Genomic DNA, 27,853 nt, shown 5'->3' on the forward strand with positions numbered 1-27,853 from the left:
TAAAGTGTCGACTGATGACTTATTCTCTTCCCTTTTACAGCAAAGTACCATTGGAATTCTGCTTTGAAATGTGTCAGTGCTTACTGACCAATAAAGTCTATTATGCATAAAAAGCCAGGTCTATGATGGGTAAAGTCATATTGATGTAGAGCTTCACATGCTATAAAGTGTTATCGAATCAAGCTATCAATACGGTTGATTCAAGAAATGCAACTCAAGTGTCACTTGATTTGTATCCAATCACAAACTGATTGTTTTTTAGGCGACAGGAACTGTTGGTTGAAAAGTGTAATAATAGTTACATTTTAATTTGAAGTTAGACTAAATAAATATTTTCCAAAGATGTTCTTTAACAGCCTGAGGCTTTCTGAGGTTCCAGTTTATTTTCTGCCACTTGAGTAGTAATCATGGGCCTACTCATCAAATGAGCAACACCCTCCCTAACTGAATTTCTGAGTTTTATAGGGAGCCGTAATGACACATTATTCAAGCTTCAGTTTTTCCACATAACTTAATACAGTTTACTTGTCATGAGGAACCACTTCAGCCTGTGAACATAGTCGTTAACTTTCCTCTGTGGCTCTGGAGGGAGTTTTCTAAAGAAAGTTGTTCTTTTCTTGGCCATGCAATGAAGATAACACTTTTAAACAGAATGTTTGTGCTACAAACATGAGGGAATGGAGATTAGAAGATGTTTACCAGACATGGAGGGGACAAATAAACTGTGTTGTTGGTTGTACTTTGCAGTGTGTGTAGGATCTGGGGTTTTTGATGCCTCAGTCCTACTAGAGACCAAAAGTCAGGATGTCTCAGTCTTTGCTGTTTTATTTGAATTTTCACAAAAATGGAAGATATGATCCAATTGTAACAGAACACCATACTGGACAGGCAGAGAAACCCCTTTCAAGACCCCAAAATTCAGCACTAGATTGGAGGCAAAAAGAGCAGTCTCACAACTAAATGCTTCTAACAATATAATAAGTGAATATTGCTGGTGAATCTCTGAATTATTGTGGAAACTGATTTGTTCTCTATGGTGACCACTAGATGGCAGGACTTCTTTATGGCGTGGTAATACAATGGTGTTAATCATAGTCACAGCTCAGAGAGGTACAGTACTTAACCATTTATTTTTTTACTGTATTTACCTTTAAAACATTTTTTTTTTTAAGTTGTTTTATTCCAGACGTGGTTTGAATGTCACATTCTTAATTAAATACTTTAAAATGGAGTCTGTCAAAAATAACTAACCCTGCTAAAAGGGTTGTAATCTCATTTTGGAGAACAGCACTAACATATTTATTTTAATACTCTCCCTTTGCCATGAGGACTTCATTTTGCAGTGTTTTGGTGTGGTATGTTTTTTTTTAAATCTCTACAGCTGTTATCTCTTTTCTCGTACATCAGGCTGACGGCGGTGAGGATGATGGCCTGTGATGAAGAGGTGTGTGTGGCTGAGAGATGAAGAGTTAAACGTGTCCGGCCTCCGTGAATGTGATTGGCCCGCCGCGGCAGCGCAGGGACAGACAACAAGCCTCCGCTGTGTGCGCACTGTGGAAAAGTCACTTGGTGGACGAAGCGGAGTACACAGCCAACACAGAGATTTCAAACATTAGCGTATAATACTTTTCTTGTGTTTCATGGAAGTATCCGGTATTATTCCGTCTCTGAGTCCGTTATTTTATGTAGGAGACAGCGGCGTGCTGTACCGTTAGTAGAAGTCGGTGAAAAATCGACCACTGTCACTTTTGATTCATGGGCTCAACACGGACTTCAGCTAAAAACACTTCTGTCAAGAGTCTGACGAGAGATTGACTTCATTCATTGAATATCCAGGTAGGCTATGTTATCCGACATTATAATGCTGTCCTTTCCTCCATTTTGTTGTAAAATGTTTTTATTTACATGCTTACCCGAGCTACAAGTGAGCAGCATCAGTGTTCCTCTGAGCAAAGATCAACAAACTAAAACTGAAGTTCACATAAAGTGGTATTTATAGTCCTTGGTTAGCAATTTGAATATATGTAGCCAACATATAAATCACTTTTTAATTTTATAAGGACCCAAAAAGTATGTGGATAGTATAGATCCCATAACTGATTCTCTGTTGGAGGGAATAATCACTGTCACATTATGTTATGGTGCTTACGTTTTGATCATGTATTGTAATGGATTTATAATGCTTTTAAAAAAATATTGAATTGAATTATTTTTGGGTTCATTTTAACGGACTGCAAAAAGTCCCAGGAGTCTGAAAAAATAAAGTTCCTCAAAAAACTTTGTCCATCGAAAGAAAAGTTTTTAGTGACATGAAAATCCAGTTGCAATTAATAATAGTCCTATATGTATTGACTTGTGTGTATCATGCTGTTTTATTTCATATAAGTGTTGTAGTATGTTTATTTTAAATCTTACTATGTGAAATGGCTTCCTTTCACAACAAAGATTATTTTCCCTACATCCTCTGATAGCTCCATGGAGAATAATGTGCATATACCCTGTGTCACTGTGACATGTGTTTTTCAGATTTGGGGGACACGAAGTTATCTTTGGACAGCATGGGCTTCCTGAAGATAGTGCTGTTTATCTTCAAGGTTGTTTTACTGACCGACTGCGCAAGAGGTAAGAGACTTTCCTCATAAATGTTCCTTTCTTCCTAACTAGTATTGCGTGTTTCAAACCTGGAAGTGAACACCACATTCATAGCTCATTATAACTCAAGTTGACTGACCAGTTTCTTGTGAGCATGAAGAAAGTCTCAGAAAGCCCTTAACGTTTTCGAACCGAGAAGTAAGAGACGGAAAACTAGGAACTAAAACATCTCTAAACATGGCCCAAAATCAACACCGGGCTGGGGAATGAGAGAGGGCAAGCCAACCCCCTACCCCTAGTTTGTGTGTGTTTCAGTCATGGCCGAGTGTGTGTGTGTGCACATTCACTAAAGCTAAACCAAACAAACATCATCCATCAGCTTCCCAGGGTGAAAGAACACAAGTCAATCTCTCCCTCCGCTGTCCAAGGGACTGTCTCACAGCTGTGTGTGTGTGTGTGTGTGTGTGTGTGTGTGTGTGTGTGTGTGGTGTGTGTGTGTGTGTGTGTGTGTGTGTGTGTGTGTGTGTGTGTGTGTGTGTGTGTGTGTGTGTGTGTGTGTGTGTGTGTGTGTGTGTGTGTGTGGTGTGTGTGTGTGTGTGTGCGTGTGTGTGTGTGTGTGTGTGTGTGTGTGTGTGTGTGTGTGTGTGTGTGTGTGTGTGTGTGTGTGTGTGTGTGTGTGTGTGTGTGTGTGTGTGTGTGTGTGTGTGTGTGTGTGTGTGTGTGTGTGTGGAGACCTCAGTCTGACCACAATTCACTGCAGTGTGTATTGTGCCACGATCAATACTTTTCTTTATAAAGACAACTTACAGTAAGCTTGTCAACAGGTCATGAACGACTGTCGAGGCAATTTCTATGATTTCATCCACCATCACTGGCTATTGAACCGTGTCTGATGCAATCCAGCGGCATGAGTCAAAGACCGAGCCAAAACTTGAAAATACACTTTAAAGAAAGAAATTTGAAAGCCAGACCCATTTCCCCGGAAGATCACACACTGGTACAACAAGCAGGCTCCATAGCGCTCTCTTTCTTCTCCTGCTCAGCATGGGAGTGAATTCAACAGGCGTCTGATGGCTACAATACCTGCATGTGGCTATCAGGGCTCAAGGTAGAGGAGGGGTTGATGGCAGTTTAGAGGGGGAGATTAGATCTGTGGGTCTGCAGACAATGCCTTATTCACAGCGTGGCAGCCATGCCTTCACGGCACGACTAAACCAAAAGTAAACAAGACGTGAGGGCTAAATAAGATTAGACGGGCAATTTTGTATGTTTACAGATTAACAGATGTCACTGCACGAGGAATCCAAATGGGAACGTGGAGGTCCAATGCATGTTAATTGAATTAATGGCTGAGAAAAGGAAGAATTTGCAGCCTGTTTTTCAGAGTTTCCCTGAAAGTGGTTGCATATGCACAGACGGATAGACACATCAGAAAATATGTAGTTGGCAGTGAGATGATTTTGAATGATGCTTGACAAAACTGTGAAGAATAAATATTCCACAGTTCTCCCTCCAGCAGCAGCAGCAGCAATACAGTGAGCTCTGTGTGACAGTCCAAATGCAACAGCTTGACTCTGACAAGCTGTGAAATACAGTCGGGGTTTGACTCGAAACTTGTGCTGTTATAGTGCAGCCGAAGCCAGGAAAGCTGTAAAACTCTTCCTGTAACATTTAACAATGCATGATGACATCTTTGACAAGTGTAAATTAAATTATAAACGACAGGCCCCCGCTGACTTGTGTGTGAAACAGTAAAAACACATGGGAAGTGTTACTTACCAAACCTTTCAAGTCAACGCACCAGAAGACAGTGAGTTTGGGTGAACGATGTTAAGCCTGTTGCTGTCAGTCATCGAGCGACATCTGACCCTGGACCCCCTGCCCACACACACACACGCACATATGGACCCTCCCTCTCTCCACTGCCACAACTTTGCGACTGGCCAAGCAAGAATTATTCCTTAAGACCCCCCCCCCCAGAGGAACCCCTGCACTTCCTCTCCATCACAGCGCCTTCTTTCCTCCCCCTCTGGTGTCGGGCCACCCTCAGCAGCTGGAGGAGGTGCTCAGTGATGTGTCCCAGCAGAGCCTCTAATGTGGTGACAGGCCCGGGGACCACTGGGCTCCACCAACTGAAGAATGCAGCAGCCTGGACATATGGATCTGCAGAAATGCACCCTGGGAGAAACACAGAGGCACCAGGTGTCTAACAATGAACACACACTGAATACTGATGTGTTTTTAATTAGAAACAGGCATCAAGTACAGTGTGTTTTTGTGAATGTATATGACTCAGCTTTTATTTCTTGTTTTTTTATCATGTGTTTTATCAAACACATGTTTGCTTCACCTCTGGAGCCGCTTCGCCTGGTGGAGTTAAGAGCATGCAAACCGCTCTGCAACCCCGTCGGAAAATATACAATTTTATAGGAGAGTTACATCATGGTTTCATAACGAACATAACCGAATAGTCAGAAAGTGTAAAAGTGGTTTTCTGGCTTGTGAGCTAAGCTGTTTATTTTGTTGAGGATTTAGCATGGCTGCTCTGCTGTGTTTTATACAATCCATCCCCAACACACACTTCAATGCTCCATTCAGAGTTTTAGAAATACAATCAGTTTCATGAGATGCTTAGTTTGTTCTAAGAGTAAAGTAAAACATTTCTCATCTTCTACTTCACCTCTAGTCTCAGTGGCTCTTCAACACATCACCTCCAATTTTCTCTTTTGCAAAGCAGACACTTCCTGCCACCCTTCTTACACACGTCCCCCTTCTTTCCCCCTGCTTCTCTTTGCATTTCCTCCCATTTATTACCAGTGTAAAGTCGAAGGAAGTAAGTTAAGTTAATGTGCTGTCGTTAAAACAAGGCATGAGCTGACCTTTAATCCCACCCAGCCTTTCTCAGCCCGGGGTAGCCCCTATTTGCTGAGTCTGGGTCCATTTGTGGAGAACAATGGATGGATTATTACATGCAGTGGTCCCCCAGGTTGGACAGGGCAGCAGTAATTAATTTGAAACACTCCTCATCCATCCCTGCAGACTGTAGGCATCTATTAGAACTCACAGTAGACGAGGGACTCTCTTTACTGAGGCGCTGCCATTTAGAGGTGCGTGAGAAGAAGTTACGAGTGGGCGCCGCTTTCGCTTTCGTGCGTCTGAATATATGCATGTGTTTTATTAAGCAGGCTGAAATTACCCTGAGAACAGTCATGATAATGAGACATCCAAGGAGCACAGGGCAATTTGGAAAACCTCAGAGGTACACCAACAACTCAACAACCCCGCTCAACCTCTTCCCCCCCCTCCACACCAGGTGGAAATAATATTCATTCCTCTACGATCCCCCTGTTTCTATCACGGAAGTCATGTTACCACCATTGTAGCAATCCATGTTCCTCATCTATCAGCGCACAGAGGAAACATTGGTGGGGAGGAATGTGTCAGACTTCACCCCTCCGAGGGGAAAGAAAGGAAAGGGCTGTAGCTGTGATAAGTAGTCATAATGGAGGTCAGTTGGTGTTTACTTTAGCAGGGTCATATAATCCCCGTGAGCAACACTCCCCTCATTGACTGACTTTAATGGCCTCTTCAATTAGCATTCATGTGGAGTTTCAACAAGGTATTGTCCGCTTTCAGTGTTTGTCATTTCCAGCTGTATGCTAATGCTTCAATGCACAGGAGGAGAATTTAGTTTTCTTCCTCTTTTCAAAACAAGCAAACCCCATTGAATCATATGAAGGTCTGTGTGTGTACAATGCTCATTAGTTTGTTTGGGCAGTTGGCTCCAGGAGTGTTTTCAGACCACACACACTCTTCCTGCTTGCTGAATGCATTTGGGGTCAGTTAAATAGAATTCCTTTTGCTCTCATTAACCTGCCCAAAACCCATGGAGCTGCCTAGACAGTGCCTTATGGAGGAGCCAGGCAAACACCATTCAGATGATAAATGACTGTGTGTGACTCAATACACTTTATTTAACAGATGTGTGAAGAGCAGATGTTTATGATTTCACATCAATTTGGGGATGACACTGGACGTTGTTAGGATCCACAGTTCAGGCTGCTGTGTTACACCCTTGGACTGAGTGACTGGAAAGGGGCCTATATGGGGGGGCTGAGGGTCCGCCTTGCTGGAACCTTACAAGTGACCTTACAATAACAGTTCAGCCCCACAGTGGGAAGTGTTTGTCTTGCGCAACCCCTCGTTCAAAGCTTGCTTCATTTCTCCATTCTGCTCTGTTTTCTGTTTTCCTTTTGAGAAGTCATGGAGAGGGACCCCCTCCCTCCTCCCCCTCCTCCTCCTTCTCCTCCATCTCCCACCACACCGTTTTGTGCTCCACAGCTGTTCACTCAGTCACTTTAGTGAAAGGATGAGTTTCCAATTGCTCATCTTCTTCACTCGTCAAGAGGAGAAGCTGGTTTTGTTTTCCTGTTGATTTTAGCGTGTAGATTTAAGGTTTGGACCATGCATGTAGCTGCAGGCAGGACGTGGAGAAATGGAAACGTTCATTATGTTTTGTTCTCCCTGCTCCTCCTTAAGGATTGTCTCTTTTTTCATCTTCTGCATTGGACTCAAACAACCTTGTGAAAAATGTACAAAACATGTACCGTGACAAGGTTTCGTTATGTCAGGAAAACACATCTACAGTATACTGTATCGGTGAGATGAGGGCCTTTGGGATGTTGCTTAGACTGAGCAGGTTGGGACAGGCTCAACAGTTGTCATTGCGATGTTAGTGAATAAAAGGCAGATTTTAACTGCAGAAATATTATCTGGCCCATCTTACTGTATGTGCTTGTTTGCTGTACTTGCCACAGCCTGCTTGAATGGGTTCTGCTGACTTCATCAAGATAACAAATCAGGCAGAAAGGAGGTACCTGATGCATAGAACGTGATGTTGAGCTTCCTGTGTTTTTTTTTTTTTACATCCGTGTGCTTTCTAGTCTTTCATAGTTGTCTTTCTGTTTTGGGATGCAGTTGCATGATAGTCATCTTTATATTGTGATATCAGGCGTCATGGATTATCCAAGTTTTTCCCTTTGTTTTTCTGCTATCTCCAGCTCTCTGGGGGTTTCATTAGAAGTCCCTTGTTGTTCTGACACACACACACACACACACACACACACACACACACACACACACACACACACACACACACACACACACACACAGGCGTTCTGCATTTAAAAGGTTGATTGAAAGTTATGGTGGTGGCAACAGAGATGGCTGGCTGAGCCTGAAGAAAGCCGAGCCAGGGGACGGCTGGGATAACGAGCTCTGAATGAGGCCTCCGCTGCCTTCGACACACACCCCCGGACCCTCCTTCCAGTTTCTTCCATCCTCCCCTCCTCAGTCTCCCCCTCTCTCAGTTCACCTCCGATGAGCTTCAATGAGACCCCACATGGCTTTGGGGCTTTTTCACTTCCACTTTGTTTTTCATTAGCGATTCTTTTGAGCGACCTCGGAAATTCTTTGTGCTTTGTACCCATTGATTGTGGTTAAAAAGAGTCTGGTCTGGGCGATTGCTTGTCACAGTTTGTCAAAATGCAAGTTTTCATTGCAAGCAGTTAGACTGTCAGGATGGAATTTGTTTGCACCCGTTTCCAGCAGCGGTCTCTCTCAACACTGAAGGTGAGGCAGCGAGGCAAAGAGGCCCTGATTTTATATCAGCGGACTTCTGTAATGATTGGAAATACAGTCCCTACTTTGACTCAAAGAGTGGAATGGGACAAGGGAGGAACATTCATTTCAGGAGCAAAGAGTATAATCTGTCATATTTTATAGCAGAGCTACTGCTGTCCCAGACTGAAATTCTGCACCATGCAGTGAAACTGATTTGATTTCCACATGCACAGGGATGTGAGTTTGGCATGGGATCAGCCCACAGCCTGGATGTACTTGGAGTTAGAGGCTTGGCAGATGGGGGCACTGCTTCCTTTATACAGTTATTCTGCGTCTAGATTCAATATTAACTCAACCAAGTGTTCTTTTTGTTTATTTTTAGCAGTCAGACTCTAGGGATGGCATCGTGGGCTTGTCTGCGGGTTCTTCGCTCGGTTCCACTTTTTGGTCAGGACTGAAATATCTCAACAACTTTTTGATGGATTTTAATGAAATGTGGTGATCCTTCGGGTTCTCCTGTGAAGCCACCGTGAATTTGACAGTTGTGGTTCAGAGTGAAATATCTTTACAACTATATGATGGATTGCCATGACATTTGGTGCAGATTTTCGAGGCCTCTCGATGTTGAATACAAATTACTTTGATGCTTCTCTGACTATTCTTTCAACACCTCCAGTGTGGCCAAACTTTTCAGTTCTTCAGGGAAATGTGTCACTTCTGATAAAGGGATTTAATGATGTAAAGGCAGATTATTCTGGTCATTGGCCGCCTGTTCCTGTGCAGGTCACCTTGATTAAAGGACTGCTCAGAGTGGACAGTTGATTAACAAAGAGAGAGACAGTCAGACTGGCAGACAGCGATGGATAGAGGGCAGTGACCTTTGTATGGCCGAGTCGTAAGGTGAACTGGGAACGCACTGAACAAATTGTCACAGTGAAAGGGCGAGTACCACATCGTAATGACTGGCTCAACAGCTCCACGGTGACAGATTGATTTCAGACAATATTCCTGGATTGTCAAGAGGCCCCATTGCTGTCAGTGAGAGCTTTGCCAGTTCCTCCACCCCGTCTGTCTGTCTCGCGAATGCCTCTCCCCCCTTTCTCCCGCTCTGTCTCGTCTCTGTCTCACCCGCCTTTCTCTTTCCCTCACACACTCCTCTCCTAGCCTCTCCCTCCCTCCTGCTCCGGTCTGAATCGCTCCATTCTGCCCAAACACTCCTGCTACATCACAGTCTGTCAATGGCCCTCTCCTGAAAAGACCTTGTTGACAAAGGCGCTGGTGTAAAGCGCTTCCCAGTGTCATGGAGATTGGCTGATCCTCAGACTGTACGCCGGTGTAGGGTTCCTGGAGACGGAGAAATAAGGGGCACTCAGTGCTGGGTTGGCCATCATCATCGTCATCATCACACAGATGTGACCGCAACACACAAAGACACACACACACTGGTCCGCTGGTGACAGCATGTCTGGGTTAAAACGTCTTGTTTACAGCCTCAGTGCTTCCCTGCCACTCAGTAGAACAGCAGACCAACGCAGAGCAACGGTGGCTTTCCTTAATAGGACATCTGTGTCTCATTCTGCACCTTCAGACTGGACTCCGACTGTGTCAACTGTACACAAGGAGCCAAGCGCAGGTTGGGTAGTTTTCCCACGGTGGAATGCAGGAGGTATGAAGAATGAGGAAGTGTGGAAGCAGGGAGTGGAAGGATGCTCCGAGTCCTCGCTGTTAACTGATGGAGCCAATGAAACAACATAAACAGAGGTCTTGTTATGAGGAGACGTTGGAACATGCCGTCAGGGTTTCTAGTCCAATGAGCATGCTCTGCAGCTGTGGTTCTCGTGGTTTTGGCAAAGCAATGTTTGCTTGTGTCCCATTGTCACCATTTGCATGTACAGTATATGGGATAAGAGCCAACACTTTGGTGGTACCAATGAGAAATTGTCAATAAAACAGACGAAGCTGGGATCAAATGCTTGCTTGGCCTGATTTAGGTAAACTTTTAGATTATAGTCTTACTCAGCATTTCACATTAGGACATGTGGCTTTTTTCTTAGATGAGAAAAGGTTCTGAAACAAAATCCTCTTTACATTCCTCTAAAAGTTGTATAGGCACTGAGACACTTTAAGTATTTTTTACGAACCAAAGCGTATTGTCTTTTAAGACCCTTACTATGAAACAGTGTCTCCTTGTACCACTCAATTTACAGTTTAGGATCTTGTCTTTATATGGAGAAGTATTACATGCAAGAGGTGTACTTATTCAGTATTTCTCAAGAAAATACTTTGATGTAAGATACTATATCTATTTCACCATCTTAGGACCTTTGAGATTTATTGTGGGATGAATTTGAGGCTCCTATATCGTATATCAGAAACCACTGGATTTGAGAAACATGTAGGGGAAACAGTTGTATAATAAGGTGCATACATGTTTTCGTACTGCTTTCCTATTCTGCTGATTGTCTCCCCTCAGGAAGATGTTTGGCACCACTGCTCTGCAGGAAGGAGTATGTGGTTAAATCCTTATCTAGAGTTAGGGTTTTAATCGTGGACCGACTTTGTTTCCTGTGGCACGGGGACTACAATATAAACGTTCTGTCTCAACTTCCCGTGTGTTTTTGTGGGAGAGAATAGGAGACAATGCACAGGCGGTCCAGAGAAGCCAAACATGTGTGAGCGTTCACACAATGTCCCTTTCAGTGCCAAGTGGTGGGCCCATCTCCAAACACACGAGACAGACAGTAATAAACAGGTGCTGCAGAGAGAGAGGTCTGTTTGAGTGTGTCATGTGGCCGAGGCTGAGCCCTGGCCAGGGAGTGGGGTGTGAGATTGTTAGGATTCCTGGTTACTGCCGCCTGGGCCCACCTAATCCCCCTTCTCTCCCCCATGCAGCCCTCCTCTCCTTATAAACCGTATGTTAAAGGAGGCCTCTCTGCCATCTTAGCCTCTGCTCCCTGCCACTCTCTAAATCAACCATCCTCTGTTCAACTCTCACCCTACTCCCCTCTCTGTCCTTGGCTTCATTTTCTTTCTCTCCCCTCCTCTGACCCCTCTTTCTCTGTCTCTGTCTGTCACTCTATCTGGCCTTTCTCTGGCTTACCAGCCTCCCTCCTGTTGCCTCTCCCCTGATAAGTGGCCCTAAGCACACACTCAGCCCCTGTGTGTGCACCGGGCCTTAGCCTAATGGAGTGAGATAAAGCGACTAGAGTGCCTCTCACTGTGCTCTCTTTCTGAAGGGGCAGGACCAGAGAATTACCAACTCAAATTTGCATGAAAAGTTGTGCCACCAAATTTGGTTGTTCAAGTATTCACTAAGAATATTCTTCTTTTTTTTCCCCCGACTGATTGAAGGTTGTTCAAGATTCAAGATGCTTATGGTCACTATAGGAGTGTGGACTACTTTCAATAGGATGCTCAAATATAAATAAATACTTTATTAGTCAATATAACAAAATGTAATAGGCAATTCAAATGATCAGTTTGTCCTAAACGATAGCAAGGATGCATGGTTTTTGCAGAAAATATTTATGTTTTCTTACAATATCTTTTTCTAACCTTTTTTCATTTACTTTTTGGCAGTTTTGTTAAAAGAACAAAACAAATAAGTGAACATTACCTTGCTCCTGTATTTGCAATTCCTTTCTCTTTCTGGGAACGTATACGTACCCAGAAAGAGATAACAAGCTCACAATAGCTGTGACTACGCATTGACCTGCATTCATGCATTCACACACAACCTCCTAAAAACCTTTGTAACATCTATTTAGTGTTGTTTGTGTTTTTTGTTTACATAAAGAAAATATAAAGTATTGCTGTACCCTTTGAAAAACACAAGGAAAACAACAAAAAAGAAAAAAAAACTGAAAGAGAAGAAGGAACCAAACTCTTTCACTCAAACCAATGTAGACAATAATACAGGGTTCTTACGGTCATTAAAAACCTGGAAAAGTCTTGGAAATTCAAAATGCTAATTCCAGGCCCTGGAAACGTTATGGAAAACAATATTTTTCCCAAAGTTTTGGAAAAGTCATGGAAATGTAACTAAATATAATTTATATTTGATCTAATCGCCGAAATAGTAATACTATAATGATAATAGAAACTGTATCGTATCTTAATGAAACGTAAAATGGCATTTAACTGTCGAGGTATTTTGCTGGTGAGAGATTTGAGTTGCTTTAGCGTGTAGAAGCTAGTAAGCCTACTATTTGATTTGTTTTAGATAGGCACAACATGTTTCATATGCAGACCTTATTTTCCTGTTCCATGTTAAAATAAACCATTTTCAGTGGTACCGCTGAGAAAGAGTAATTGTTTTGGTCTTGGAAAATTAGGTAAAGGTCATGGAGAAGTCATTGAAAATCATTGGTGAAAAAGTGTATGAACCCTGATAATAGTCAATGAAGTAATGGCACATTTTAGAAGACTCCTAACAAGTAAGATTAATAATCATTAGAACCAAAAATATAAAAAAACCTTCTAAAGAAAATACCTCTTTGGTACAGTGGTAGAGGAAAAGACGTTTGAAAAGCAGGCTTTAAACCTTTCCACAGCAACTCCTATGTACTACCCCGTTATAAAACAAAATGGGCACTCTGTAAACATTATGTGAAAGGCTTCTATTAATCCAACTTAATGACTTTTTCCATAGGGACTCCGTACTTTTCCAGGCTTGCGGAAGCATGGAGTAGTTAAGGGAAAACCTGAATGAAAAGGGACTCTTCATGTAATCACACTATCAGTCACTTTTAAGATGGAATATTTCTCCAAGGATTAAGTCACCTGGAGCTTTATGCATCTCAGATGACTCAGTAGTTACAAAAACAAAATACACACCAGCTAGGTGTATATATGGCCTTTTCAGTTGACCTTAATCAATGTTTTATTTATAAAGGGCATTGTTTTTTATCACGTTTCGGCAAAGGTGGATACCCTTTATTTAAATGATATTCAGAAACATTTAAATGTATCCCCAATGTAATGACAAACAAACTGAGTTATAGTGGTTGTATCTACAGATGACAGTGGTAAGGGGTTTACAAAAACACACACACATGCTGCTTCTCTCCAACAGAGGCAGCTGGGAGCGGGAGAAGGCAGTCAAGTTTAATGAAATATAGCAGCTTAGAGTTCAAAGGCTCCACAGTAGGGCCTGTCAAGGGTAGGCCGCGTGATGGAGATGTTTCCAGAAGCTTTATGACGCTGGAGTAATTTCTCCCTGCTTCTTTCCTGTTCGTTTGATGAGGGTTCGGAAGGAGCCTGTTGTTCAGGGGGCCATTAGTAAAGGAAGCAGATTCCCAGCAACGTTTTTCTAGTGATTCAGCTTTAATCAGATGCATCGACTGGAGCATCTGATTCTCTCCACCACTTTCTTTATATACCACCCCCTCCTGCTGTTTCTCTGGTCCCTCATGTCACCCAATAGCTCCTCCTGTACCATTCCCACCACCGAAGCAGTTGCTATTCAGCCCACATCAGATGGTGCTGAAGAAAGAGCCATTGTCCTGCCCTGCTCTTATCTATTGATTGGAAAGCCGAGAGGGGAGAATAAGCGGTATTGATTACCACACTGGGTGAAGTAGCTGGGCAGGACGTCTGGTAAGAAAAGACGGCATTCTTCACCCCTGGCTGCCCCGCTGCTGTCAGAACGGCCTCCACCGCCACTCCACCTATCCCGGCCCCTCTCACCCCGGTCCTGCCACTGCCCTCCCCCTCACCTCGCCTCCTTTCTTGATTTGCCGAGGTGGTTCTCCCCCTCCTCTCTTTCTCTCTCACTGTTTTATGCTGATTGTTATCTTTGCTTGTGAAATGTATAGCTGAGTGCAGGCTCTGAACAGAAGCTCTGGCCTTTCACACACTCCCCGAGTCTGCCTCACCTTTGCCTCCACCCGACCCCTCCAGTCTCAAGTAAAGTCACCGACTCTGGATTTGGTTTCCAGCTTTCATGTCGTTGTTGGTGCTTTTTTTATTTCCTTCCCTCCCATGTTCCTTGAACTCAGCTTACTTTTCTCAAGTCACTCTCGATTTCTACTATACAAGTGCTCCTGAGGTTTTAAAGGCTACCCTGGAAGCACAGGCTCCATTAAAGTTCCTCTCTCATGTTGGAGGTCTGTCCGCTCTTGTACGGTCTGCTGAGCTAACACAGTGCTGCTGAGTAGGAGGAAGCATTCTCCAGCTTCTATCTGTCTCTCTGCCTCTTATCCTTTATGTAAATACTGCATATTGAAGACACATTCACTCAGATCAGTGTTTATCCAAGTAATGAATCAGTCTGGCACTGTGCAGAAGCCTTTTGATGCACAAGACATTTTTGCAGTTGGCAAGAGATCAAGGACTGAATCCTTTTTATTAGAAGATGTTTTAAGTGTTGTTTGAAAAACTATATCCTGTGCAGGGCAGACAGTGTTGCGTGCATTATCAAGTCGTTCTCATTGCGGTTGGTTAAGTTCCAGGTGTTCGCTATTAGAGCGGCTGTCAGCAGCCAAGCCAAGCCTTTATTGACATGTTTGCAATGACTAGAAAGACCAAAGCACTCTGTATGGGAAGACAAATGCATGTTCACGTCATTACAAATCAATACACAATTACATTATACTTCTGGCAACCTTTGTAGTGTGTTTTTCTTTCTTCAGAAAGTATTTCTATCCACGGATGCCTGCACGTCAGATCAACAGTTCATTAACCCGCTCAGATGGTTTTGAAACATGTCTATATTTAGTCTGAATCACAAGAATGCCTCCTATTGAATGTGCCCCCTTTCTCTTAAAATAATCCATCACCAAATTGAGCAAAGAAAAACAGAGCTAATTCTGAGAGTCGCCAGTCCTCCTCCTCCTCTTCCTGCGCTATGAAAGATCCCATTCACATATGGAGCTTGGCTTTAATAAGGAGCGCCGTAACCACACTGAATTATGGGAAAGCCCATGTGGTCATGTGTATCATTTTATCATTTGCAAGCCAGTTTACAATTCTAGCAATTTGAGTAAAACCCACTCACCAGTTTGTCATAATTGTGTAAGATTGCAATTCATCAAAGCCTTTGTAGAGGAACATAACGCTTAGTTCAGCAGCATGGCAGTGGCTCAGTCAGTAGGGGCTTGGACTGGGAGCTGTAGGGTTGCCGGTTCAAGTCCCCGACCAGACCTATAAATATGGAGTGTGGACTGCTACTTGGGAGGTCCCAGTTCACCTCCTGGGCCCTGCCGTGGTGCCCTTGAGCAAGGCACCGGACACCCCCCTTCCCCCCTCACTCCCATTGTTCCCCGGGCGCTGTACAATAGCTGCCTACTGCTCCTAGTATTAGACTCCTGGTACTAGGATGGGTTAAAAGCACATTTCACTGTGTGTGTTTTGTAATGTGTGACCATTAAAGAGGGTTTCATCCCTCCCAATTCTGTTCATAAAGGGGCCTCAGGAGACCAAAGCTAAAACAGCCGAGAGAAGTGCAGCTATGTATCTTACAATCAAGCCGATAAGGCAACAATTTCTCTCAGAATTTGTTTTTCTTTTACAGAGGGCCTCTGTGTGGTAGTTTCCGTGCTTTTCAACTCCAAGGTTAAGAGAACCTGTCCGTGTGGAGGAGGAGGAGGAGGAGGAGAGTCCCTATTGAAGAAAGGATTGTGGTCATGCACACAGCACAAATACTTATTAAGTTACTCAGACGGTGTCCTTGATTTCAGCACCTCTTCATGCCTTGTTTTTCAAAAGGACTTCAAAGGTTTTTTAAGAGCGGAGATGGAGGGAGGAAATCATTTGCTGCACATTCTTGGACTTGGAGCAAAATCCACATTTTTTCAGGAGTTGTACTAAATGACCAAACTTCAAGATAACATAGACCTTTATCACAATGAAAGAAACTGTTATTATCGTACTGTACCAAAACAGGAAATCAAGCCAACGTTGTATTTCATCCCACCATTTATATGCAAAAACCTTAAGAAGCATACAAATACATTTAAATAAGGATCTAAGCTAGAAAGCCAAGGTTACGTTTGTAGTTAGTGCCAGGTGCCCTGCAACTAACACTGCAGAGATATGTTGTGCACTCTTTTCTGTCTTTCAGAAATCTGAGTTTGAGAGGAAGTTTCGATGCTGGGTCAATGTGTTTTGACCTTTTGCTTTAGTTAAATCTTTGAAATGAATCGTTTTTTTTGTGTGTCAATTAATCCAGAAGAAGCACATGGCTAAGTGGCTAGCATGACCATAAGTCAAGAGAGATAACTGAGGCCTTTTTGTTCAAGATTTGGCATGTATTTTTGTTTCAGTCTTTCAGGATCAATTCAGTCCGAATGAGCTCCCGCAGCAGCGAGCCAAGGCTGTGACCAGTCTGTGTTGTTAAAGCGGAGACTGGCGCTGGACACTGAGAGCCTCTGTTCAGCTGTCCTGGTAGCAGAGGAGTGAGATATGGGCCAGCTGACAACAGCCAAAAAAACAGTGGTCGCGTTTTCTCCACAGACATAAACAATGACACTTCCAATTTCCTGTGCATGCTGCGGACCAGGGAAGGCCTTTCACAGAGAGGAAGGAAAAACTCTGAGTTTGTGTGTGTGTTCATGCATGGCTGAGAAAAACATAGAAACAAAAAAGGAAGGAGGTTTCATTGGTTTTACGCTCAAGTGGTGCCTTTTTTCCACAGAGTTCTGTGCCATGACTTATAAATCATAACTGAGTCCAGCTTTTTCAGCATTAAAGGTCACCGGCCCAGCAGTCCAGATGTTGTACCTGCAGCTAAATACATCTGTTGGCACAATGAAGAATATAACCTGTGTCGCCTCCCCCACGGCAGCCCCATCAGTATAATGATCGTTTGTTTACCATATGTGTGAAATGCAGCAAAGGAATGTGTGTGTGTGTTTGAGCGTGTGTATATGTTTCAGGAGAGGCCATGTGTACTTACCCCCCTCCCCATTGTTTTCACTGCTACCAGGCCGGCCATTTGTTCTGAGGCACAGACTGTGTACTTTTGGAGGCTGCTGCAGCTATAGGGTTCTGTTGCATTACCTCCCCCTCTTTCACTCCCCCGATCTCCTGTTTCTCTTCCGTGTCTCGTCTGCTTCAGTTTTGTTTTGTTTTTGGTTGGGGGTTAGTTGAGCGCCCGGTGCTGAGCGAGCAGCGGCGCAGGCCTCCTAACACCATCACAGGGTGTTTCTGCCCGCTCCACTTCACCAGATCTGAGGGAGCAGACCTGAGCCAATTAGGCGCAGGGAGAACAGGCTGCTGTCCGTCTCTCTGCGACCCGCCCCCCTCATCGCTTTGATCTCTTGCACGCAAAACCAGAGCCAGAACACTTTGCCCTCTCTGTGCAGGCAGTGGACGGCTGGGCTTGTCCAATTATTACAATCTGGTTTCAACATTTCTGGCTAATCAGACAAAAAGATGACAAATTACCTCAATCTCATTCCATCTGCCCACATCCGAGCTGTTTTTAGTCCGGGAAATCAGGATACTTTATCACATTTTTCTTGATTCCAGTACACTTTTGTGAGCCAAGCAGCTCTGGTGTTTAAAACATTATTTCTGCAATGTCACTTGGTTTGAAAAAAGTTTGGTAATATATTTTTAAATGTTGGATATGAAAGAGGCGCCACTCTGACTACACCTAAAACTTACAATGACTACTTCCTCCTCAATCATGCTTATTTCATCAAGTCATTTTTCCAGTGACCTGCCTGATATTCTTACCCCGTTGTTTTGCCAGCCACTTATTGGTAAGGTGAGCTTTCACCAAATGTAGGCCTGAATAGTAAAGCACTTTTCAATGGCGACCTCAATGTAATGTCATTTAAATTCGTTTTTCTTGAACTGGGAAAAGGAGAAAAAAAAAGTGGATTCAAAATTCAGTCTTGACCTTAAACAACAGTTGGTAAAACCATTTCACCATAGGGTCTTTCAGCAGCTGTTGTGAAGCTTTTCACGATCTTCATTAGCAGATGGAGTTTTCCAGATGTCATGAAAGTGCACATAGATGTTCAAATGTATTTTCCTATGTGCACTTAGTGGACTTCTCATCCATTTCGGCCTAAACATTAAGATCAAAGCCGCGAAACAGCTACTGAATCCAGTTTTTGGTTTTTCAACCAGAAAAAAAAACATCTCTACCAAACATTAGTGATTTTTCTTGAAAATGTGTTCCTAACTTTGACACCCTTTTACTGAACTGGTCACAACTGGAATAAGTAATACTTGGAAAAACCTGCATTGTTAAAAAAGGACCAATAATTGGTTTTACAGTCTTCACCATTTTTGTGTGTCCTCAGGTCCTCCGAGGGTGTCTGAGAATGTCTCTCACAGACAGATGGCTCGGCTCGGGAGCGACATCAAGCTGCCCTGCCCGGTGGAAGGAGACCCTCCGCCCCTCATAATGTGGACCAAAGATGGGCGCAACATCCACAGCGGCTGGATCCGTTTCCGTATCCTCCGCATGGGCCTGAAGATCAAGGAGGTGGAGGCGGACGACACGGGGACCTACATCTGCAAAGCCACCAACGGCTTCGGGAGCGTTAACATCAACTACACCCTTATCGTCATCGGTGAGTGCAGATGGCCCTGCTGTGTGTATCACATTAAAGACTTTGTATCACCTGTTGGTCCGCAGGTTCCTGAGATGAGATCATCGAGGGTCGTAAAAGATGTCACTCTTGTTAAAAATTCAAGCTCGATCCAGCATCTATAAAACATGAAGTCACCTGTCGGGTAACTCAAACCAGCCGTGAGTCAATCCCCTGATTCGTACGATAGGACCACATCATCTTTCTGTTTTGAAGCCGTATTTATTACACTTTCCTGCAGGCTAAAAAATCTCACAACACTTCAAATTTTACGAGTCAGCATTGCTCACAGAGGTCGAGGTCTAAAACAAGTGGATTTATAGAGCTTTAGCGCTTGATCCCCTCATCTATTGTATGTGGTGCAGCCCCTACCTCTCTCTGCCCAAAGTCAACAGCGGCATGGGATATTGTTTCATACTACTTCATCCTCAGCGACTCAAATGGATCTCAAGCTCTTCCCTTTCCTCAGGCTACACTCTGTGGAGGCAGGAGGTCTGCAGCTCCGCAATAAGAAACACATTCAGTGTAATAGTGGCGGTCTGTCTTCGGACTCTCACACAGCTTTCGAGCGGGGCCTGGAGGATTAGGCCACGGTTTGACCCAGTGTGTTACTCGTTTGTGCGTACAGTGCTTTCCCTCAGCGCTACAGCAGAACATGATGAATGGGCGGAGTGGAGCATGAAGGCTGTGTTTAGTCTAATTACTCTAAGATGCCTAATTAGGGCCAGAGTCTCTGCGCTCGCTCCCTCCCTGTCTCTCTCGGCAGCCTGGTCTTGTGATAGCCAGTCTGCAGAAGAAGAGCCATAATCAGGCAGATGTGAAAAACACAGAGTGCCGTGCTTTCTGTAGTAAAGCATGCTCATCATGAGATGGGAATAGTCTGGACCAAAGTTTATTTTAGGGTCCCCCTCAATATGAAGTTGCCAGTGAGTTCAAAGAGAGGGTGTCTGCTGATTGTGCTAAAATGAAAGGCTGCAGATGAAGGCACGCAGCCAGCCATAATGTCAAGGTTCATACTACAGTTGAGCTATATCAAAGTCAGACGTGGCTATGTCTGTGTCTGCGTTGCACTTAAAGGGCATCCTATGTGCACTAAACATATGTTGTGTAACACACGCCAAATCAATCATGGGATGGATATCAACCAACATGTCCATTTAATTTAGTTTCAAGCTCTCCTGATTGAACACTGTCGCCATCCTCGGTGCGTTATGACGGGATGCGGACAGCTCATTTAGATTATTTATATGGAGTGAATGGGAATAGAACCAAAAAAGCAGCCTCTCATTATTGCTGCATTCATAGGGTTTATGTGTAAATGAACAGTAACAATAGCCTCAGTATTTATACAGACCTAATGGTACCTGAGAAAGAGTTTGTGAAATAACAAGCAAAATATCTTCTAAATAAATACAGTGCATGCACATGGTACTCGTTTTCAGATTAAATAAGGATTTAAAATCGGGACATATGGGAAAATAAGAATGAGAAACACAGGTTGAGCCAATTCAACTCAGTGATAGATAACTTTCTCCCTGTGTGTGTTAGTGTGACAGATTATTTGTCTGGCTTGGCCTCTGCTGCAGTGCGAAGAGGTTTAAAAGACAGTTTGAGACTGATGTGATGTGAATCGCTGGACGTTTAGTTCAACCTGACTGCTTACGTTCCCGATTGGTGATTACGTTTGAACAAAGATCTGGTGGAAATATGCTTCCAAGAAGGTTTTGTTTTGGCCCTTTATGGAGTTACCTAGAGACCCTTCTGGCCTCACTCTTGATCCTGATTTGGTTTGTTCCAATTCGTAGTTGTCTTCTGAGTCACACTGACTGTAGACATCCAGCAGCCAGTATGTAACTCACCCCTCCCCTCTTTCTGCTTTCTTGTCCATCATCCCATTAGATCCTGGCGAGCATCACCACAGGGTTTGTTTTTATAGATAATTGTTCCATCAGGGCTGCATTGCATTCTGGGTGCCTTTTTTGCCACAAAGATTAGGTGGCCTCATTGTCAAAATACTTCCAGGATTGAAGTAATACAGCCAAATAGTCTGCAATTATCATGAGCAACACTTTCCATTCAAGTTGAATACCCTAATTGTAAACCATTTGCATTTAGTTGCACGCAGTTAACTGCAGTGACCTGCTGAGAGGTGACTCCCAGCATAGCTCCACATACAGTATCTATCATGTCAGTTTATTATTTGTACTGGATCACAGAGGGAAAAAGTAAGAGAAGAGACTGCCGTCTGTTGTATTGCTGGTCGGGGGGGACAGGTCGATGAAACCATGGCAGCTGTTCAAGTTCAAGGCCCAACGTGGGGAGAGCAGAACTTTTTAAACCTTGCCTGAGATCCAGCAGAGAAGCCAAGAGGATAAGATAAAGAGACAGCGAAGACGTAAAATGAGATTGGAAGTGAAAGAGTGAAGGGTTTTGCAGCAGGGTGATGTAAGGACGGGGGGGGGGGGGGGCGGGGGGGTCCACTTGGAGAGATATCCCTCCTCCCATCTGCCAGTGGACTGCCTGTCCTCCCCTGAGCTATCTGAAGAATCTGGTCAGTCAGTGCAACATGGCGCCTCCTCAATCCCTCCAGCTGGCTGTTTGGGCCCTGTTTGGGGTGGTCTCCTGACAACTGGCCCCATCACCTCCCAGCACCCCCCACCCCCCACCAGGATGGAGCAATGCATGCAGCAACCTCAGCTGCTCAGTTTACAGCAGAATGCACATTAGCATTAAGATGGGATTGTCATATTAACATTTACAGGATGGGATTTTAATGTTTATGTCCGCACAGATAATATATTACAAGGCTAACACAGCACACGTTATTCTACATGGAGGTTTTGGCGTTCGCAGGACATTTTTCATCTCGCTCCTCTCTGGAGACGCTGTTGGATAAACTGCCCTGTGTGTGACTGATCACATGTGGTAGCTGTTTGGAGGTTTCCAGAGTGTGATGCAAGGCCACTGCGCATAACTTACCCTGGACATTACACTGTCCCCAACAACATCTGGAGCTCATTGTGACCTCCAATCATCATCATTCCTCTTCCTGTGATTCAGCTGGCACAGAGGCCAGCACAGAGAGTGTGTAGTGACATGTTTCCTGTCTGGATTTATGAATGAAGTGGGAGGGGATGGCGTCAGACCCTAAACACTGTAGAGAGACCATGAATGGATTTAAGTTGTATGGAAGGAGGCTGATTGCATTTTAAACAATTTGATCCTGTTACTTGCATAAGCATGCACTTGAATCATGACTGATTGAATTTCCGTTTGCCTTTCGGGCCTTTGATTTTATACAGTGCATCAGGCATAAGGATTTGAGTTTGATTACCATAATAAGTTGCAGCTCTTACTTATTTTCCAGTACACTAGAACAGGCCTCTCATACATTAAGAAGCCTCTCAGTCACCTCCTTTTTGGTTTTGGTTTTGTTTTCATCCAAAAGTATCATCATATGGGAGATATGCAATGTTCTACCTCGCCCTGTCTGCAGTCTGGTGAGCCAATATAGTGTAAAGACAATAGTGGCAAGGGATAGCTTTAACAGGACACACATATAAAGGGCACCATTGTTCCCTAGAATTGCCTAAAAGTAGAGAGGAAATAGATTCAGGAAAAAAAAAATCCAAAAGAAAACCCCGGCAGTGTGGGACCGTGTTCTGTTTGGATTGGGAGGTTCAGGAACCAGGAGGAATGTGGAGAGCCCGAGTGAGCAACAGAGAAATATTTCTTCCAGCGCAGGCTGTTTTTTAAAGGAATGGGTTATTATAGTTGGCCAGTTAAACCCCTTCAAATAGCCATGACATCATGGCTGGGCTCGGTGTTGCAGGGGACAAACAAAGGAGGGTTTGTACCCAGAGAACCCCGGAGAGCTTTGAGGGTTTCGGGGGACTCGGAGGGAGGCACAACGACGGGGTTAGAAGTCACATCTGGCCTATTTACCTGACCCAATCAAACCCTGAGAGGGAATCAAATGTGCCAAACTGAATCTAGAAAAATCCAACTTGAGGCTGCTCTGAACTAGAAATCCAAAAGAGGTACAAAAGGTGCAGAACTGGCTGGTAGTTTTCCATTTAGCAGTGGTAAAACATAGTTACCTCTCATATTGTGTCTATACTTCCCTTGCCTTGAGGTTGGCAAGTTTGATAAAAACGCTAAGAAAAACTTAGAGTACTATGTCTAATGTGAAGTGACTTCTCAGGAGTATTATATAACATAATTTAACAGCAGCCCTATTTTAATAATAATCTGCCTAATGGCTCTTTCTGCAGAGAGTAGCAGATACTGGCGAGGAACCCGATTTGCTCGGTTAATTCATCAACGCTTAACTCGAAAAGTCCATACGCATCACAAACCATCGATTAGGTTTCACTCATTATATTTGCTCTAAGCCCTGTCTTAGCCCCGCTGCATGATGTCAACCAATGACATATACTCCACAGCTGTCTCCTGAAACTGGGCTTATGAAAACTGATCATATTACTTCCAAATGCTACAGAGAATGACCCGAGCATGCACCCCGCTCAGAGGAGCCTATCTATAAATGCTAAATGTACTCAAATACAGCCAAGAGCGCTTTGCTGTGACTGCGTGGTGCTGGGTCACTGCCATGAGAGCTGTGATGGTGACACTGTTAACAATTAAGAATAGGATTGTAACAATAAATTAATACAGGCTTTTAAAGTAGCACTACAATATGCACAATCCCATGCTGCAAGATTTCCTTTATCTTCCCTATACAATTGCCCCTTTGGTCCTCGGCTTTTGACTGACTGTTGTCCTGCTGTGTTTACAGATGACTCGGGTTCTGATAAAAGTGGACCTGGTGCAGCTGATGGAGCCGAGTCTAACCTGGGTACTGATGGCTTGGCAGAAAAGCTTGGTAAGAGTGGTGAATTCCATACCAGTAGTTCTCAATGTTTACTATTGTCTACAAATCACATTTCAACATTTTGCAAACCATTCTGTGTGTCGTTTGGATGCATCTTCCTCTGTCAACTCAACTCGTGTATTCACTGCTGAAATATGAAACTAAATATTTCTTCTTCTGTCCCCTTTTAAAGTGCGTCCCCGCTTCTCTCAGCCTGCTAAAATGAGAAAACGCGTGATAGCTCGACCCGTCGGCAGCTCGGTGCGGCTCAAATGCACGGCCAATGGAAACCCTCGACCGGACATCGTGTGGCTGAAGGACGACAGGCCGCTGACGGAGCAGGAGGTCGGAGAAGGCCGCCAGAAGAAGTGGACTCTAAGTCTGAAAAACTTGACACCGGAGCACAGCGGCAAATACACCTGCAGGGTCTCCAATCGGGCCGGAGAAATCAACGCCACGTATAAAGTCGAGGTCATACGTGAGTATCCCACAGATGGTATTTGATTTGTTACATAAGGACCTCTTTAAAACACAACTGGTTTATTCTTCCAAGAGTCTTACAAACATAAAAAAACACCACCACACTCCATTAATTCTACATATTTGACAGCAAACAAAAACCAACAGAGGGTCTGAGCTGTACGCATACCAAACATATTCACCTGCAGGTATAACTGCTAACAGATGAGGCCGAGGTGATTCATTTACTTGATTACTGCTGTTTGTATGAACTACTTTTGTGACCTTTTGTACATTGCTGCGGGGAAATTAAAACAACGTAGTACCTGTAATTGTGGTTCTGATTTTAACCGAGGTAACCTTTAAAAAATCTTCTCTCTGATCTACCTACGCCTGACGTCTGATTGCGATCAGCAGGTCTTATTCATATCCTTTCTGCATGGATGAACGTGCTTGGGTAATCATGTATATGAGAAGCATATTGAGGAAGCAGGCTCGAGACTGAGGGCTTGTGCCCTGGTGTTTGCATAGGGAGAGAGAGGGAGAGAGAGAAAGAGGGCGAGAAAGAGGGCGACTGTTTAACTCGGAGACCCTCCACCCAATCTGGAGCTGATTAAAGCCCAGCTGTCTGCCAGACCAACTGCCCCCCCCCCCTTCTTCCCATGAGAAATGTGTGCTGTACAACCACAAGCAAAGAAAGAGAGGAAACTCAACTAATCACACATACTTCTTGTGTTACATGTGGTATTGCTCCCTCTCTGTCAATTATAAGTCCTGAGCCCGAGGCTAATAAGGGTACCGACAACTAAGACATTTTCTAGGCTGTCATGTCAAAAAATATCCCTGTGTTTTGACAGTTTTTTTCTCTGTTGGTCCTGCAGAGAGGACCAACTCCAAGCCTATTTTGACCGGCACTCACCCGGTCAACACGACGGTAGACTACGGAGGCACCACGTCGTTCCAGTGCAAAGTGAGGAGCGACGTGAAGCCGGTTATTCAGTGGCTCAAACGCGTGGAATCGCACGAGGAGAGTCGCTACAACTCCACCATCGAGGTGGGGGACCACCGGTTCGTGGTGCTGCCCATGGGGGAGGTGTGGTCGCGACCCGACGGCTCCTACCTCAACAAGCTGCTCATTACTCGTGCCAAGGAGGAGGACGCTGGCATGTACATCTGCTTAGGCGCCAACACCATGGGCTACAGCTTCCGCAGCGCCTTCCTCACTGTGCTGCCAGGTGAGGCCCGGGGAACACACTGTTCCCCTACAGACACACTGCAGAGCAACACATCAGCCGCCTGGGCCAGGGTCTGTGCTATTAGTTTGTGTATTTTATGCGGATGTTTATTTTAAGGAATCTGCCTTAGTGGACATAACACAAAAACAGAGGGCTGTCAAACTGAAATGAAAGAGAAAAGAATCAGTGAGGACAGATGCCAACAAAGCAATGTTAACCACAGATGTTTTGTTATCATCTGTTTTATTTCAGTTTTTGATATGTTTTGGACCTGTGTTATTTTTCACCGGATAAATGAATACCTGTCAAATTAAATAGGCAGTCAAGCTATACGATCATGTTTTTATGGGTTGAGTTATTGTTTTGTAGGACATTGTTGTAAGAAATGAAAAAAACACGACTTTTTCACCTTTATATCATTGTAAATCCAACATATTTGATTTGACAATGTCCACTGACTAGCTGATTGCAGAGCTGTCAGTCTCCTCTCACGGTCTTCCTCAGTTGTCACATGACCTTTGGACAGAACCCACCTCGGTAAAAATGGGTTTGGCTAAATGCTGAACCAAAACATTAATCAACAAAATAATAACTTGACATGATCAATTGTTTCAGGCCTTAAAGAGACAGTAATCCTTCAATTCATATTCTTCTTTTAATGTTTTGGGTTATCTTTATCAATGTGCTGAAGATAGCAATGTCTTCCTTATTTTGGATATAATGGAACTAGATGGTGAACTTGGTTGTGGTAATTGAAGTTCAAATATTACAACTCACGAGCAATGTCTTTTTTTCAGAAATCATTAGCCGGTTACTCGATACGCCAAAAGCATCTATTACCATTATATTTGAGAAAAGGCAGACATCTTTACTGCCCATTTTGAAACACTTGGCAACTCAAACCACAACCATTTAGATTGAAACATGGCAATACAGCTTAGAGGAAATGTATGTATCTTTGATTTAAGGGTGAAACTATTCCTTTGAGCATTTCAGCTGTGCAATAAACTAACTCCTGGCAACAATGGAGAGTTGTAAACCTGTTCTGATTTTTGTTTTGGCCTTCTTCTTTTTGCAGACACGAAGCCTCCCATCATGCCTATGTTCTCGCCGACCTCCAGCTCCCTCCCCTGGCCCGTCATCATCGGCATCCCTGCTGGAATAGTGTTCATCTTTGGCACCGTGCTGCTGTGGTTCTGCCAGAGCAGAAAGCACTGCCCCCCTCCCTCGGCTGCAGCTGCTCCTGCACAGGTCCTGCAGCAGGGCTCCCACCGGCTGCCGTACCGAGAGAGGGAGCGGGGGTGCGTGGCTGCCTCCTCCAGCTCCTCCAGCCCAGAGAAAGACTGCATGAGCTCCATGAACTATGAGGAGTACCTGGCGCAGCAGCAGCTCCTCCTCGCACAGGGAGGAACGACAATCCCCCCTAAAATCTACCCCAAAATCTACACTGACATTCACACACACACCCACTCCCACGTGGACGGGAAAGTACATCAGCATCAACACATTCATTTTCAGTGTTAGCCTCGGTGCCAAAGAGGGACAATGAGCTCTGGGACTGAACAGCGGCTCCCTAACACTTGGCATTACTCTTTAAAGACTCTTCACGTAGCTGGAGAGTGTGCATGTGCGCGAAAAAACAGTGGCCAGTGACACATACTTTGTGTTTTTACATCCAAACTTCCATATTTGGTGCTTATTTGTGACCTGTCAGATTCTCACACCACTAAAAATCCATGAACCCTTGTTGTGCACTTAATACAAAAAGGACAAGGACGTTTTTTGCGTGTGAGTTTAACCGCAGCTATTCACACCAGCTGAAAAGTGTTCTTACTTGAGGTGTAGCTGAAAATGGAGGTGAGGTTTTACTTTTCACTGATTCAGCTGTTGGAGCGCAGTAGGTTCTGCCTGGTAAAGAAGATGATAATGGTACTCAAGATTTACAAAAGGGCTGGTTTTGTGCCCTACTCAGGTAGTCCTTTTGTTTTTTAAAGATGCATAATGTTTCTTAAGCTGACCACTATCCTTTTTATTACCTTTCTTCATCCCTTATGTTATCCTCTGGTAAGTGATAGTCGACTGGTGAGTTTTTAATGGCACGCAAACCTTAGCTCGGACTTGAAGGGATGGAATAATTGTGATTCCATGTTAACTAAATCGGTCTTCGTTATCATTTCATCTTTTTATTCTGTTAATGGCATCTAGCATGTTGACACAAACCACCTTCTCCACCCAGTGTATGAAGCTTTAGTCATTTTATAATCAATTTGAGTCATGAATATTTAATTTATTTTGCTAAAAAAAAATGTATCAAAGTTTATTTTTCAGAATAAGGCGTTTTACATATGTAATGTTATTAAAGTATACTGTTGTGTATAGTACATTTGAGTCTCCCTGTTTAATCTCATTTATTCATGCCAATATTTAAATGTTTCTGTATGTTATTGGTTGTATTTGACAATCTTATGTATTATGTTCAAAAACGAAATCGTATAAAAAAGTTTGATGGTTTAATTAAATGGCCT

General features: G+C 43.8%; 1 protein-coding gene across 1 annotated transcript; it reads left to right on the forward strand.

The window, feature by feature from the left end:
- The first annotated feature begins 1,517 nt into the window (after positions 1-1,517).
- LOC117549882 (fibroblast growth factor receptor-like 1) lies at positions 1,518-27,846 on the forward strand. Its single transcript, XM_034221987.1, has 7 exons — positions 1,518-1,836; positions 2,527-2,622; positions 18,471-18,743; positions 23,560-23,646; positions 23,828-24,112; positions 24,975-25,328; positions 26,407-27,846. Exons 2-7 carry the CDS (start codon positions 2,559-2,561, stop codon positions 26,850-26,852), a joined length of 1,509 nt encoding a protein of 502 aa, XP_034077878.1. The 5' UTR covers positions 1,518-1,836; positions 2,527-2,558; the 3' UTR covers positions 26,853-27,846.
- The last annotated feature ends 7 nt before the right edge of the window (positions 27,847-27,853 follow it).

The sequence above is a fragment of the Gymnodraco acuticeps genome, unplaced genomic scaffold (assembly GCF_902827175.1).
Source record: "Gymnodraco acuticeps unplaced genomic scaffold, fGymAcu1.1, whole genome shotgun sequence".
NCBI lineage: Eukaryota > Metazoa > Chordata > Actinopteri > Perciformes > Bathydraconidae > Gymnodraco > Gymnodraco acuticeps.

Coding starts and splice junctions, on each gene's coding strand:
- LOC117549882 (XM_034221987.1), top strand. CDS start 2,559: ATGGGCTTCCTGAAGATAGTGCTGTTTATCTTCAAGGTTGTTTTACTG. Junction 2,623..18,470: donor ACTGACCGACTGCGCAAGAG/GTAAGAGACTTT, acceptor GTGTGTCCTCAG/GTCCTCCGAGGGTGTCTGAG. Junction 23,647..23,827: donor TGGCTTGGCAGAAAAGCTTG/GTAAGAGTGGTG, acceptor CCCCTTTTAAAG/TGCGTCCCCGCTTCTCTCAG.